This window comes from Thunnus thynnus, chromosome 5 (genome assembly GCF_963924715.1).
Source record: "Thunnus thynnus chromosome 5, fThuThy2.1, whole genome shotgun sequence".
NCBI lineage: Eukaryota > Metazoa > Chordata > Actinopteri > Scombriformes > Scombridae > Thunnus > Thunnus thynnus.
The window spans coordinates 12,622,284-12,639,663 of NC_089521.1; the positions used below are offsets into that span (position 1 = coordinate 12,622,284).

The 17,380-nt window shown below is 40.2% G+C and overlaps 1 protein-coding gene across 3 annotated transcripts in view; it reads right to left on the reverse strand.

The window, feature by feature from the left end:
- Positions 1 to 17,380, reverse strand: part of LOC137182808 (serine/threonine-protein kinase BRSK2) — a 175,242-nt gene that overhangs the window by 58,955 nt on the left and 98,907 nt on the right. For all 3 annotated transcript variants that reach the window (XM_067589313.1, XM_067589311.1, XM_067589312.1), the window contains one exon: positions 16,346 to 16,440. In XM_067589313.1, the coding sequence (XP_067445414.1) occupies positions 16,346 to 16,440 (95 nt within the window). The remainder of the gene's footprint in view (positions 1 to 16,345; positions 16,441 to 17,380) is intronic.

The following is a 17,380-nucleotide window of genomic DNA, read 5'->3' on the forward strand; positions in this document are numbered from 1 at the left end:
TAGTATGCATGCCAGGTGGCCATCCTCTCTCTTGGCCTGGCTCCTGTACATGGCTCTGCACTCTCTCATTAAGTTTCACATCTGTGAGTGTGGACGGTTCTCTCCAATCGCCATATCTCCGTGGCACTTCATTAAGCCTTTATTAGCAGGCGGTTGGATACCGTTCGCTGAGCCACACACAAAAGCACAGATGGACAGGTGGTCACATGAACACACACCTTCTCGCTTTTATCCTTCTTGTTACTTGTGCTCTTCTTGTGTTCAGCAGTTCAATGTGTTGCCAATTTGCTAAATTCTCTGATAACCAAACAAGTTTAGAGGAGAAACAATAGTTAGAGAAGAAACACCTAATTAGAGAGCGGAGGTCAGACAAGAGCGCAAGACTGACACTAATTCAAATTGTTTATTTGACAGCAGGATAATTTGTCTTGTAAAGTATGTGGTTAACACTGTGGAGTGCACATCATTAACCGAAGACGTCAGAACAGTAGCCTGTTAGTAGATAGGCTGATTGGCGACGCTTCGACCCACAGGGTTTCCTATCAGTGTCATATCCTGCCACACTAAATGGATCAATAGATTGGAACTGCAGTGGGGATTCCTGCTAAGGTGTTAACTACAACCATGATGGTGTGTGTTATGTTGCAAGCAAGAAACTTCTAAATAAAAAATAAAAAAAATGATGCTGCGTGATGAATTATAAACACATGACATCTTACTACTCCGAGGAACAGCATTTTGTTGCTCCATATTAAAAGCTAGAGCACTTTTTTCTTCACCCTGTAATTGAATTCTGATATTGTTGTGTTTGAAAGTACGTCTAATATGATTTATTACTCGTAATTATGGTGTAATTTGCAGGTGCAGATGGTATGTTGTGATGGAACAGTAAAACGAGCCCATGTGAGAAGAGGAGGACTGGGAAGACTGTAGCTACATGGCCAAATGAGGCACAGCGTTCACTGGTAGTCACATGTGTCACTCCAAATTCAGAGGATGAGAGCCAGTTTAGCATAGTTCCATCAGCTTGCTATTGATTCTTTAAATTACAGCTCTGCATCTGAAAGGATGAATGGATGAGCAAACAAATGACTTGCGACATCAATAGTTTCATCACTGTGGCTAAGAGTCCAGTGATGGAGGAGAGAGGATCAGAGACAGCCATGCAACAACAAAGACGTAAAGAGATTAGATTCATGTCACACATGTCACAGAGCAAGGGAACAGAGAAACCAGCCCAAAATCTCAGAGGGGAAAATATTGGATCACAGGCTCTGTCATCTCTCACTCTCCACTTATTGCATCTTGCGCTCTTTCTCCCGCCTTTCTCTCTTTCTCTCTCATGCACACAGAAGGAAAACACAGACATTTCTGTCACCTCCCCCAGGCGAGCGAGTGAATGGTCCCTTGATACTGAGATCTGAGGATCAAAGTCAACAGGGCAGCCATGTGTGTCAGATAAAAAAAACGGGGGTGGCTATACTAACATGGGGGCTACAGTGCATGCAAGAGCTGCTGGATGGATGGAAAAACAAAAGAGAAACAGAGGGAGGATGAGTGAATGCGTGAGCATAAGCCATGTAATTCTCTGCAATGGAGAAGACTAAAAGAGAAATGTAGAGGAGACGGACAGAAGGAGAGCACAGCGGCAGTGAGGGAGAGAGAGACTGAGATGATAACAGGTAAGGCGATGAGGCATCAATGTGAGGAGCTAAAAGCGTGTGACAATCAAGGAAATGAGAGACCATTCCACTTACAAGGCTTTAATTCACCTGACGGACCAAATATCTACAGCACTTGACAACTATGGATTCATTTGTAACATACTGCTACTGAACAAAGCTTTTAATTTTATTCAGTAAATTTCAGAAATGTGGTTTTATGACTGCATTTATGGTTAATAAATTATGTTTCCAACAGAAGGCAATTTGTTAGTACAGAGGGTTACCATTCTGACAAGTAAGATAATCTATGGACAAACGCTCTTCTACACTTTCATTCATTAACTTCTCTTACTTTTCATAATAACAACAAGGGTGAGTATATTTTCTACAACCCTTTGTAGAAGTAATTTTCTTCCTCCAAAAACATTTGGAGCCCTTGCACCCCAATCAGCTTCTTCATTTCAGAAACATCAATGTTTGACAGTTTATTATATATGTACTGTGTGTATTTTATATAAAAGATACGATTCAAAGAGAGAAATCTTACAGTTTATTTTCTGTCTTATTTTTAAATAAATTCACAGATTCACCTTTACTCAACCTGACAACTGTCATTTGATCGTCTACCTTCTTAGACATCTTACTAATAGAGGTTAACTTTCAATAAGATATAGTGGTCTAAACTTAAGGAAACGTTTTGCAATGCCTTGTACATTACATTTTAACATGTCATTACATATAATAACATTTTTACATCAAGTGCGACAGAACATAAGTGTTTTATAACAATTTTTCTTTGTCAAAATATAAGATATTATAATATATTATTATTATTATTTTATAGGTAGCGATAATGAATAAGCCATTCTTTCCTGCACATTATTTTCCATTGTTAATTGTAAGTCATTTGATTTTAACTTGTGCAAATGAATAAAAAATAAAAAATAAAACCTAATTTAGAATTGCAGGGAGGGAGTTGCAGAAGATGTATAGATAAGAGAACATATGGGTGAAGGCAAAGAAAGGTACAGGGGGAGTAATGGCTGGAGAGGGGGAGGTGGGTCCAACTGTCAGTGAGCAGAAGGGGAGGAGACAGCACAGCTTGGCTACTGGCTCACAGACAGAACCAGTCAGCTTGTCATCCATTCATACTTTTGACATGTGGACACATTAACGCATGATGCACACACACTGTACACACACGCCACTGATCACGGCAAGCTATGAGCCACCTCCATCCATCCATCCATATGTCGGTCAGTCAGCCAGTAGGGCAGAATCAGTGTTTTCTGCCAGGAGCAGAGGGTAGCCAAGCTGGTGTGTGTGCATGCATGTGTGTATCTGTGTGTACGTGCTTACACATGCATGTAAATGGTAAGGAGTTTAGTGGCTGTAGAGTAGTATATGTCAGTCTTTGTAGCCATCAGTTTCAAGGGCAAACACATAGACACACACACACACACACACAGAGTCTACTCCTGACATCTTAGAAAAACATTGGGTAAAATGAGCCAAGACTGTCTCAGGGTGTGAGTTCAAGTGTGTGTTATGGACACTCTTCATCTACTTGGTGTGCAGGACATGGCCACTACCTGGAAGATGATATTAAGGTGTTCCTGGGAGAATTTGCTTAACCAAATTTTTTTTTATAAATGATCACAGACACACACTGCAAATGAGTGAATGCAATACAAGATCAAGGTCAAAAAAATCCAGTTATGATGCATAAACAGATAAAATTTCCTAAAACAATTTCAGTGAAAATTTAGGAGCAATCACATTGAGTACTATTTTCTCGATCCTTTAACCCTCTAAAACCTACATAGACAAAGAAGCGCCTGGACATAGTTTCATATTTTTGCCAATTCTGAGCTTATTTTTTCAGTGAGTATCAAGCGTTATACACCATATGATTCAGGGGATCCTGTCCTTTCTTTCTGGTGCAGTGTAAAGTCACCATCACGCATTACCTTTGTGTGAGCATACTACACATATTTGACAAAAAAAGAAAAACGCCCAGTGAAAACTTGTGTTTTGTTGAATAACTCCATAGTCAACCAGGGAATGTTTGTTTTTTCAACATGAAGAGTTTTGGAGCTCCATGTGAAGTTTGGTGCAAATCCACATTTTCCTCAGTGAGTTACAGCCATTTATGTGCATATTGTCCTGGGCGTTTCAATATCACCTCTGGGAGTAAATATCAAAGTGTTATATATCATTGAAAAATAGACAACCTAATCTGCTGATATATGGAAGACTGCAGTCATTTACTTTTTGTGCACTGAGTGCACACGGTGTCTCGAGTGAAGCCAGTTCAAGATGCCTCGGAAAGCTGAGAATCTCAAAAAAGCTTATCCATATCATAAACGGTTCCAAAGTTATTTAATGTTTTGTAGAACATGGTCTAGCCTAGCATCAACGTGATGCTCAGTTCCAGTGGGTTAAAATGGACTTAAATTCCCCCATAGTAATCAGCTCTGACAATTTCAGGTTCTTCTGTACATTATTCCAGGAAGAAGGGTAAGTGTTTTTAAAGGCTTTTTTGCCTAATTCTGTTTTTACACATGTATGTACACAGATAAGGAGGAACCAGCCCAAGGAGAGATTTATATAGAAAAGCCAACCAATGCAAAAGTCTGCAGACATATAGAGATGACCACTTAGCAGCAGCATACAGAGTACAGTGTTGTACACGATATCCAACTTCTTTAAGCACTGGTCAGGTGCATTCATAAAGAAAAGATTGCCGTTATTCTATAAAAGTAAAAAGGTTGCTGTTTTGTGTGTTTCCTTGCCTGGAAGGAGAAATGAGATTTATTCCTAAAAAAGAAACTTAATTTAAGTTTCAGCTTGGAAACAAGGTTTTCAATGTGTGATTTGAATGACAAATTCTGATCTATAATAATACCAAAATACTTGTTCTATGTTGTGACCATCTCAATTTCAACCCCTGCAGCAGTTGAGATCTTAGGCAGATCAGATGTTAACTCTTTGCCATTTTAAAATAGCATGAATTTGGATTTGTCTACATTTAACACCAACTTAAGCTGAGTTAAATGGGACTGAACAACATCAAAGGCAGACTGCAGGAATTCAGGGGTCTGTACTACTGAAGGGAGTGAGCAATAGATAACTGTATCATCTGCATAAAAATGGAACGCAGCATTTGATAAATTATCACAAAGCCACAGTATTTGGTGAGGGAGTGTGTGTGTGTCAGGTAGATGTTTTATCTCTCACTACTGAGGTAGTCCCACTGAGAGCAAAACAAAATACAAAATAAAATCATATTTGTATGATTCCATTCCAGTCAAAGTCATCGAACTGAAAAAGTAATCTCTCTCTTACTTTCATCTTTCTCTGTTTATTGCTTTTCCCTCCACCCTGTGGACCTCACAAATACACAACTGCATGTGCACACATGCAAACACACACGGATACACAGTCTGCGCAGCAGGTTTTTCTGATAATCACTGTATCAGTCATCCTTTGTGGTGAGGAGGTAAATTCCCCACACGGGGGAGTTTGATCAATGCCAGAGACATGTAAATCGATCTGGACATAGTCTCTGCTAGCTTCCTAGTCCTTATCCTTTATCCATCTCCCACCCTTTCAAATCTTACTCATTACCCCTTCCCACCCAAGACCAATTCTGGCACTCCTCCTCCTCTCCTATTCCTTATTTGTTGTCTTTCTCTTGTTCTATCATGTCCGTGATGTGTACCCATGCTGCTGGCAGATCCATCAAGCTGCCACTTAGACCAGTGGCAGGTCACATCATTTCACACTAACAGACATGTCCCTGTATAACCTTGGTCATATAAGAGTCTAATGGCAGAGGTCTTCCAGACTATAATCATGAACATCTTGAAACTTACTGCATGGGCTGATAGGCAGGATTGAGTATGATGGGCCAGGGATAGGGTAAAAAAAGTGTGTGTGTGTGTGTGTATGTTTATATATGCATCGGCATATGTGCGTTTGTGCAAAAGCCATCAGCAGGATGAGTGATTTATCAGTGACGGGCAGGAGGTGGATGCCTTTGGCAGCCGTGTTTTTGTGTCAGTCGTCTGAAGTGTTTTTTTGTCAACGCGTCCAGTTCAGTCACTCACTCCCTAAGAGAGGGATACTTCATACAAGAAGATTTGTAAGGTGACCTTGGATTGAGTGGAGATGTGAAATGTGGATTAATGAACTGGTTTTCACAGACTAAAGAGAGACAGCGCAGAACAGAATGCAATGATTAGATCTGAAGGTCATCTATATCAGTTATAAAAGTGTAAATCTAATAACCTACAGTAGCCTAAATGTGCTTACGAGGGTGATGAATTGTTTCTAAAGTGCTGTACAGCAGGATAAAACTGTATCCTCTGAGGATTCTGGAGAAATTTGTATTAAATGCCATCTACTATTAAGTGCCACCTCATCTTTTTTTTCCCAGCCAGCCTTAAATTAAAAAACCTATGATATAAATTTTGCTTGTTAAAATGTTGCAGTTTAGTTAACTATCAGAGAAAGACCAGGGTAAAAGCTATTCCTCCTTTAGTACACAAAGTATCTATGAAAAAAAGGTGATGTCCATGATGAAAACCAATAATTAATGGGAACACTGACATGATTTTGTCATGTAAGAGGGACAGAAGTGAACTACACTTGTGCTGGTGTTGATAAATGTAAAGTGATGTCAGAACAACTCAAACAAAGAAAGTGAGCAATGAATGAATAACGAAGACTATTTAGTGCAGTAATTCAAGCAGACAGTGGCGATGCGCTAACAGTGGTTCACTTTCCTCACTAATTATCTCCACATATGAATACATGGCCTATTCATTGACACATGACAGTGGTCAATAGTTAACCAGGCAGAGGAGTCAATAATGGACGGGCAACAGGTCAGTAGGTAAGACCGGTCAACTGAAACAACCCAAATTAGCTCAAAACTTTGTAAATAAATTCAGAAAAGCTCTAATAATGTAATCTGGGAGTTCTTTTAGCTTCTGCACTTGTTAATTAGGTCTTACACTGAGAGAGAGTCTTTGACACATAAAAGGAACACTCTTGTGCCCTAATCATATGGTGTACGAATACAAATTTACCCCAAAAATGGCAAACCACATTTGCGAAAATATATACAGTGTCCGTATGCATTAACATACGTGTGTTTGTGCTTTGTGGACATGTACAGTAGTGTGTGAGTGAGTGAATGAGTGAGAAAAGGAGAAAGAGAGAGCGTGTTCTCGAGAATGTGTAGCACAACAAAGTCATTAGCAAACAATCCCCACAGGGGCGTAGATGAAGGAGCTGATGAAGTTAAGTGTCTTGCTTTAGATGTTCAACATATTGACCGCAAATTCCCAAATATACATCAGGATCCGTCCCACACTCATTAACACTGCCAAGACGGAGCCAATTTCCATGTTTATTCGCAACAGCTAAAAGTGGTTAATTTATGCTGGATTTGCAAATTAATGTAGCCTGTGCATAATGCTAAAGCCTTGTGCAAGCAAGTTAACAGCATAATCAAGAGATGAAGAAGTGGGTTGAATACAGACGAATTACCTGGATGTAAATTTGGTTCTCCGAGTACATGCATTGCCGTTTACCATGACCACATACAAAGTAGTAGGTCGGGATATTAATAGTATTCAACCCACTTAATCATCACTACTTATACCACTATCAGTGCACAGTAAGTTCTGAATGTGGAGCAGCTAATGAATGTGTTATACACACAGCTGCAATGTCACTGTTCTGTTAACTGTTCCTTCATATTACAGTAAATATATACTGTGAGGTACATTTGATACCTGTTCACACTATAAGTTCCAGTTTACACTATGAGATCAGTGCATGAAATATGTGTGGACCATGCACGTCGTTGATAAATAACCGGTATTTTTTTGGGCATCATTATCAGTCTGTGTATGTTTAAGCAGCATTGTTAGTGTCTTTGTGGCGTTCTTGTCCACAAGCTGTGATTCACCCCACAACCCTGAATGGCTGATGTGAGACTATCACATACCTAATCCTGCAGCGAGAGGACAGACAGCGCCTTAAGGGGCGAAGTGTGTGTGTGTGTGTGTGTGTCTTTATTGACAACTAGACAATGGTCAGGGAGCTGTTATTCACAGTGGTGTCATTTATGGTGTGTGTGACTTTCGCACAAAAATACATGCATAGCACACCCACACATACAACACAAATACATATAGTGGTAGTTAAAATGATGACATGGTACTGTATATGAATAGACATATCACAGCATTGCTATGACAGTTCATACTTTGTTGTCCATCACTATAGTATTTCAAAGCTCTGCTACATTGTCACATACAACATTACACACATACACACACGCAACAAATTATAGAACCAAAATTAAATAAGAGTCCTCATCACTGTCCCAACAAGACATTTTTCAAAAGCTACTCTGTATGCATTTATGCATTTATTAAGGTTGATGAGGAGAATGACATAGATTCATATCTCACCTTAAGCCTGAGCATAAGTGAACAGGCCAACATTGAGTAAACTCACTCGCAAAGACACACAGTTTTAAACGTTATGATAGGCAGCATGTTGAGATGCAGGGCATTAGACGTTTGTGTCTATGAATACAAGCAGCATGATAGAAAAACAGATGACAAAGACAGATTTGGAAGGAAATTGGAAGGTTTGACTACATTTTTTTTCATTCAGGGGAATGTGATGTACCAATTCAATTACCAGTCCCTACCCAAACAAGACAGATAAAAGATTATCACAATACTCAATGCTAAGAAGAAACACACACAAAATACACTTCTGTGGGCCCACAAGTAATATCAAGAAGAAATCCCAGTGCAAAACATAGAAATAAACAGACATAAAAAAGAAAAGTAAACTTTGTTGATCTCCCCATGAAAGTACCGTTGTGCATACGTCACTGCATACTGGTACAGTTAAAATAATGTGTCAGCAGTTCAGCGGTTGAAAAGACAGCAATGTTATGTAGCGTAGCCCCGAAGTTAGCGACAACCTGACCGGGCTCACTTAAGGTGGACTGACCTTTAAGGTGGACCAGCTATTCTAATTTTAGTGACAATCTCAGCCACTCCTCATGATGTCCTAACGCTGCTTATGCATCACTCCACTTAAACACACAATATGTAATTTCGGCCGCTAGGGGTCTCTCAATCAAAACAATAACAAAAGACGGAGTGTGATGACGGTTAAGATCCAGACGTCCAATGACTAAAATCCTTCTTCTGGCTAAAAGATATAGTTAAAAGTGACCTAAATTTATTATGAAAATGTGGCTTAAAACTGAATAAAAGTCAATTTATAACAGTTTCTGTGGAGCAACCACAACACCGACGTATTATCTTGTATGGTAGAGGAGGTATGACGCCATTGACATGTGACCAAATGAAATGGACCGTTACTTTGATTAAGTTACAGATTTTTCTGGGTTTGAAAATTGTTGGAAACATTTGGGATAATCTAAGTACATAACTCAACAAAATAGGCTATATAACATAGGTCTAGTTGTTTTCAGACATTTTCATGTGGAATAATTACATATTATACCTTTAAGGGTAGAAGATCTGGATAAAATGCGCCCTTCGCTCACAAAGTAAAGGCAAAAAAACAAAAATAACACCAAAGCAACAACAAATAAAAAAAAAAGAAAACAAAGCTTTCTCATCTATCTGACAACACAGCGGCTGTTGCCTTTGAAGAAGAGAAACAAATGCCATCGGTTTAGACGTCTGTCTGTCTCCTGTCGAGCTCAATGGGGGATCTCGCTACATCTTGTGTTCTGCTATCCTCCATTTCATTATTTTGTCTGCACTCCATCTCTGTTTTATCTCGATAAGACATATGAGAGATAAAATCAGTCAAACAACGCTGCGTGGGTTTGATGAGCTTTGTCACCACAGTGAGCAGCAGCACTAACGGTTTTAGACGTCTCGCCAGGATGTTTTAGATCCCGAGCTACCAGTCAGAACTGTGTAAAACTCAATGTTTGGTGTCTTCAGTCAATGTCATTTAGCATGAGATGTGATGTGACACAGGTAGGGCTAAAAGCTGACATTTCTTCACAATCCCCAAACCTCTTGTGCCCTGTAGGTAAAATCTATTCCCTGTTTTCGTTTCACCAGAGCCTCATCGATACTTCATACAGACTGGGAAAAATAGTGGATAAACATTGATTTAGGAGTGGTGATCGGAAACCAAATTAGGATGTTGAATGCTGAGTGACCTTAATATTGATTGATAACAGACAAAGCACTTCGTAAGGCCTTACAGCTTTAAGATAAAGCGTATTATTATTTAGGTTCTTACAGAATGCTATAAAGGAACAAGGGACAAAGGAAAACTATGTGACAACATAAAATATTATTTTGGCCACTATTTACTGTGACACAACAAGTAGAACTGGTGTGCTATTGTTGGTCTGAATTTGTTATATAATATAGCTTTAATCTACATTCAAAAAGTCTACTAGATTGAACCCATATGTAGGAAGGTTCCTATTTCTCATTTTTTTTTAAAAAATTCATCCAACAGTTGGATGTGAAAATATATCGACAGACAAAAACGAGTGAAAGAAACAGCAGACAAACAGCAGAGAAACAGAGTTGGTAATGCTACAGTCATTCTGTGCTGCAAGCCTGTTAAGATCAAACTGTGTACTAAGCCCTGGCTTCTGGCTCAGCACCATGCAAAGCTGATGGATCAACGCGCAGGGGCACAACATATGAAACCCATTTATTTTAAGGGGTGTCTGCATTCACAGACACGTGCACACAAACACACACACAGACACATATACACACACATACACACACACAACATAAAGTTAAGGAGGATGTGTGCGTGTTGGAGGCATTTCTATATCCAACCCACTCGCGGCACAACAGAGGCGAGAGAGAACGGCCAATCTATAATCATTAGGAGGGAAGAGTAGAGATGGCAGAGAAAGAAAGCTGCAGTGCTGTCACCGAGGTGTCGGGATAACAAGATTAAACCTTGTGTGATTCATCTGTGGCATTCTGCTCCTCACCCGCCCACCACAATCTCTGCTGGTTCATGTACTCAACCTTTATCACTTGTTTTTCTCTCTTTCTTTAGCCCTAAATTGTTATTTTAGATGCCATGCATTCAAAACTTGGATACAAATGTGTCAAAATATCATTATGAATTAAACTTTCCCTCATATTTTGTTACTTATATTACAGGTGCAGATACGCAGACTGTAAATGTTGACAGATTACACAAATTTGCTTTAACTTCATACAAGAGCCAGTGATAGTAGTGATTTTAATTAAGACTGAATGTGAAAAAGTGTAAAGATCCTCATCCTTGTCCTTATATTTCGGGCCATCTTAGGTAATGGAGCTATCTACCCTGGCTGTGGCACTGCCTTGTCATTCTCAACTCTTACATGCGGTGTCCTTAACATAGCGCTTCAATTATTTGCTTCAGGGGGCAATTATACTGCCGCTTCTCCATTTCCAAACTCTATTTCTCTCTCTCATACACACACACACACACATTTCTCATCTGCAATGTTATGATTGACATCAAGGACGGAGTCAGCAAACCACAAGTAACCTCACTGCGCTAAAAAACCGCATCAAAAACAGTGTAGCTATGTAGAGATATCTACTTCACAAGACATCTATCCAAAGTGTTCTAACTTCATGTTCACCATCCTTTCTAACCCTCCTCACACACACACACGTGCACACACACACACACACTCCCCCCTCCCTTCTATCTCCCTTCATCCTGCACTCCATCCCTCCTCTCCCTCTCTTCCTTTCTCTCTCTGGGCTTGGGGACAGTAGAGTGACTTTGAAGTTGTGCTGCTTCAGGAGGAGAGAGAGTCACTCCGGCTAATTAGTTGTCCTTATCCCAACAGCAGCAGCCGCCACAAGCTCACTGGCTCAGAGGGAAAAACTACCAACTGCTGCATGCTAAAGATACCCTTCTCCCTCAGCTAGTTGTTAGCGCTAGCGGCTAGCAACAATTTAACTCACCCCGAGACTAAACTGCAGATTAGAGAAGTTGCTCCACTCAGCATAATGATAGGTAATAGGGTATGAAATATGGTACAGTGAATCCTCTGATCTCAAGGAAAGCTTGTCAGACCGTCGTTGACTGCAGCAGCAAGATTCTACTCAATGTCCGTTTTCTCCACCATGTCATTGTCATCAGTATAACCATCAGTATTACAGCATGGTTTTCCAATGTGTAGGGGAACTGCACTACTTTATACAATATAGTGCATGTTTAACCCAGGTATCATCACAAAAGTTCAGGGTAAAGACAATATCACAATACTTCATGAAAGTAATTAAATGACCTCTGTACAGTGCAACAAAGGTGAGGCACCCAGCCCCTAATGCATTATCGGTAGGGCTAAACACTTCTTCACCAAGAAACTTATCAAGTACTGAAAGCTGGCATTGACTGTCTGGTCAGATTTGGAACCATGTTTTCTTTGATCCAATAGTTCCTGATTTAAATTTGAAAAATGACCAGTTTTAGACTGTATTATCTGAGCAAAAATCTTGTACAGCTGCTTCTGGTTTGACAACATTAAAATATGAAAAACATGGCTTCTTCTGTCCAGTAAAAAAAAGAAAAAAAGAAAAGGGTTTCAAGAAAAACACGTTTACATTCCCTAAAGCAAGGCACTGAAAAAAGTTTGGTTTTACTGTCAGTACTAAAACGCTGGTTCTGTATCGGTGCTAGAATTGAAAACTTTTAAATAACACCCAGCCCTATTAATCAGGGTCTATCAATCATTACTGGCTTGCAAACTTATTTCGAAGAATTTTCATGACAACAGTAATTTCAGAGTTGTCACATTATTGTGTGAATTTCAATTTTAATTATTTCAATTTCTACCTTTAAGAGAATGGAAGGAGCTCCATCTGAATATATAAAATCCCTACAATAGAATAGACAATATCTTAGGAATAGATGTTCTATGGCTTGTCCTGCTCTTTGACTTTATCATGGTAGAAGACTGGAAAAGATTTTTCCTACATATCATCATCACATTCAACCTTATAGCGTGTATAATCGTTACTTAAATCTCAAAATCCTCTATGAATGCCAACAATTTCTCCATGCCTTTAATACAGCAAGAAGAAAACACACACACTCCTGACAGGAAATGTGAGTAGAGACGTGGTGTACTTACTAAGGCATCTGTGTTATCTTGGCTCAGCAGGGATTCTCACAGCATGTCCATCTCTATCTCCTGAGCCTTGCTCTCTCTCACCCTTCCTCCCTTCCCCTCTCCACCCTACGGCCCCACGGCACAGAGACATTGCAGCGATAGAAGGGGAGGGCTGGCTGAGTTTCAGAAACATTAACTACTCCCTCAAGATACACACACACACACACGCACTCACACATAAAGTGTTGGTCCTGGGCTTCACTTTGTATCGGATCGCCACACTCCATTCTGTTTGGCCGCAGTGCCAACAACTGCAGACATACTGTCATATACGCGCATACTGTGTATTCTTTTTCTGTCTGTTTCTCTCTCATCATTTGAAACATGACAGACAGCCACTTCCCAAAGATGGAGCTTCTTATTATTATTCAATTTACTCCATTAGGTTTTCTGCTTAGAAGTGGATTAAAAAAAAAACAAAAAAACAACACTGGCAGTCACTCTTTGAAGTCAAAGCTCATTCCCTGGTAACAAACTGACATAAAGTTCATAGACGAATTCATTATCCAAGACAATTCAGTGTCTCAGTGGTCCATAGTGTCATAGCCTGTGGGGCTGTGGACTAAAGACTTCAATATTAGTTATATAAAGTTCAACACACAGTGTGGCCTGTGTCTCAGACAGATATTCCAAGACAATTAATTCAGCCCGTCTCCACATCACCACAGACCCCTGCCTCACAAGGCCAGTCGGGGGAAGGACAGAGGTAGAAGGATGACATGCGTCATGGAGAATGTGTCTGTGTGCATACATATAAATATGTGTGTGTGTCTATATGACACACATACACACATTCATATGAACTTTTGTGTGAACGTGTATGCACTACATGTGTGTCTGGGTGTGCTCAAGCATCCATATATGTGTTGTGTGTCTGTGTTGCGCGTGTGCGCACACACACACACACACACACACCTGTCCAGGAGAGTCAAATTCTCCCCTAATGGCACCGTAGGGACCCTGGACATTAGCATATTAAAAGGTGACATTTCACAGTCTGAGCCTTGCAGTAGAGTGCAGCCCGATCACTCTGACAGGCTGACAGCCACACAGGCAGGCCAGAGAACAGACACATACACTGTGGGGTTCAGTACTAAGGGAATATGAGAATGTGGCTGCTGGATTTGAGTCAGAGAACACCTGTACAGCCACAGCAGGAACCTCAGTATGTTAGAGTGATTTTTAACCTGATGTGTGACACCATAGTATGTCCCAAAACTAGATGGAACTTCACAAGTGACCTCACAAAAAGTGTGGTCTGTGAGTCATGCCTCACAATTTCCTGTATACAGGTGCAAGGTACATTGGTATAGAGGCTTTGAATTAGAATTGAAGCCCCAAGCTACTGGATATCTGTGGTCAATAAACAAATCAATACACACACTGTACATGAGAAATGCTGACACAAAAAAAAATTCTGCATGTTTACAGTATATCAATAGTTTTCTGAACACTGCGAAATACTGAATTTTATCTGTTACATGTGGATGACACACAGCTGCACACATACAAGCATTGCTCATTACACCCAAGCCAGCTGAAACAATTAGACACACAGATTTCTGTATCTGATAGCAAACGATTCACTGTCTAGGAAGAGAACCTGGGCAGCTGAACTTTGTTTGAAATATTTATTTACATGAAATATTGGTGATTGATTACAATATTTGACATCCACTCCCAATTTTACAAGACTCAGGGTAACTCACTTGCCCCTGGCTCCTCCATAATTCAATCCCTACTGGCACATACATGAACACACACACACACACACACACACACACACACACACACACACACACACACACCGGCAGCTAGCAGTTGAGAGAAGAGTGACAATGGCTGAGTTCAGTAATTGGCTCTGAACTGCAGCTTCAGCAAAAGCCTTGGTCCTGTCGGAAACCTGTCAGTGTTTGGCATCTTTTACTATCGTTTTCCTCTGGAGGACAGCACAATGTGAAGCACCTGGGTTGGGACATTATCCTGCTATCATCCTCTCTGCTGTCACATGTTACAACAGTTCCAGCAACTACTTCTGCTACAACTAATAATACTTTTGTCAGTGCTGAAGCAACAGAAATGACCTGTCTCTCCCTGATGAAAATATTAAACTGCGTGTTGAGCTGAATAAGAGATAGAAAGAGAGAGACATCCGGAGCATGACAGCAGTGAGTGAAAAAGACTCTGGGAGACTCTGACACAGCAAGAAGCTGATTAATACCGACTGTTTATCAAACAGCAATATCTGAGCAGGGAGAGCTTTTCATCTAAAGTCTAATGACGCTGCCACAGATGTGATGCAAAACGGAGGGATTTTCCATTTGCAGATAACCTGTGCTGTGAGCAAACCCATCCGCTTCCTGCTTTCCAGCTCATAAGCAAACAATTACAGTGGGCACTTCTCTCTGCGTGAGCCCTGTGAAAGACAATTTTCAGGTTGCAGCGTCTTGTTGTCCTCTATCTTCCTGCTCTCTTCAGTTTCTTTACAACTATTCCATCAACACAAAGGCCAATTTTGCAGCATGCCAATTTTGAGCAGGCACTGAACAGGGCTGCCCAGCTGGAGCTCTGGGATGTGATAGGAGGAAAAAAATCCATATTGCATCCTTCAAAAGTGACTGTGTGGATAACAGGGGAAATATAAATAAGAATGTTTTACTCAGAGGATTCTGATGCATTTTGAAGTGAGGGTATATTAATTATAGTTGCAAAAAGATGCTTTATTGTTGCACTAACCCAGGTTTTCTAGGAGACTCCGACTCCTGGCAGGTGAGCAGAACAGCAGCTGAGTCCTTCAGTTTGCAATTTGAAAAGAACAAAAATCAGCTGCTTCAAAGACCAACTGTCACTAACTCAGCCAGTGATTCCACTCTTAATGAGGTGTATTATGATATAAATCCTTCATATTCAAACATTTTTTGCAGCATCAGCCACTCAAGCAGTCCACTCTTCTTAATTTTTGATTTTTGAAATGCCAGCTGGCAGTCAGCCCAGATTTTATGCGTACAGGAGGTGACTCTTTCAGAGACTTCACTACTCAGTCACAGTCAAACTCTTAGTGTTGCTTCAGTCAGCCGGCCTGCTGCATTTAAGGATTTTGGGGAGAGAGAGGAATAATGTTCAATAAAATTCATGAGCCAGACTTGAAGAAGGACAATGTGGTTCTGTTGGGTGCATGTAAGACCAAAGTATGCACCAACAGGACAATAGAACTTGCTAAATTTGAAGTTTTTAGGAATTTGACAATAATAATACGCTTTATTCGCATGTATAGATACCCAGGTAAACAAAATACAGAGAATTAAAGAATGTGAAACAGACATTTTTCTTGTACTTATTCTTCTTCACACACACACACATATATATATAACTAACCAACTACTTCAACAACCTCCACCGCAACACTGAAAGCCACCGAAGGGACTGAAAATTGTAAACTTACCTTCATTAGTACTGACTCACTGAGTTTCTCACGGTTGACAATCTTTATGGCGACTTTCTGGCATGTTACACAGTGAACTCCGAGCTTGACCAATCCTGCAAAACAAAGAGGTTTGCTTTATTAGGTCAAATAGGTCAAACACTGCATAGGCCTATCTGTGTTTAGGATTATTGACAACACAATTTATGTTCAGATGACGACAAGAAAGCAACTGATGCATAATGATGAACTATATTGAATGGGGGTTCCTAGTGAGCTTGGACTCTCATTGTGTGAAGAAAAAAAGGGTTTTTTGGCTAACCACTATTGAGCATTTACCAGACTGATGTAAAATGGCTTGGGACTTCATGTACAGAATGCTGATAATGATTTCTTAAGTGTAGACAGTTCCTTAAATAAACTGCCCTCTGGGGTTTATTTGAGTCATAAAGGCAGTAAGTGAGTCGACCATTTGTGTTATTGATTCCTATAATGTACTAAACTGCTGTAATGCAGTCGCATTGAGTTAGCTAAAACAGACAATAAAAGGTAGTGGTAACAAACACAGGCAACACTAAGCCAAAGGTCAGTCATTGAATGACTCTCAATATTGACCAGGGCTGAAAAATGCAAACATCACAACCAACCGTAAGAGAGCAACAACACGACTAGCTGTAAGAGAGTAACAACAACTGCAGCAGAAAACACGACCCTTTACTTCACAACACAAATACATTCATGCATGTGGAGAGACTTCAGTGTCTAATACGCCATATCAGCCAGTTCTGTTGGGAATCACATACAAATGCTCAACTTGTTCAGACTGGGATTAGTATCAAAATCAAACCTCACATATCATAAATCCAGTGATTTGCTACGCAATCACAAAAGCATCTTCCCTGCCTTGCCTCAATAATGTCCCGAGGTATCCTTAGTTAAACGATCAAGCACAAACAATGTAGAAAACATGCAGGGAAACCTCGGAGAGTGTACAGTTACAGTGGAACAAAGTGGTGCATTTATATGTATTTGATACAAGGGAACCATGACGACAGC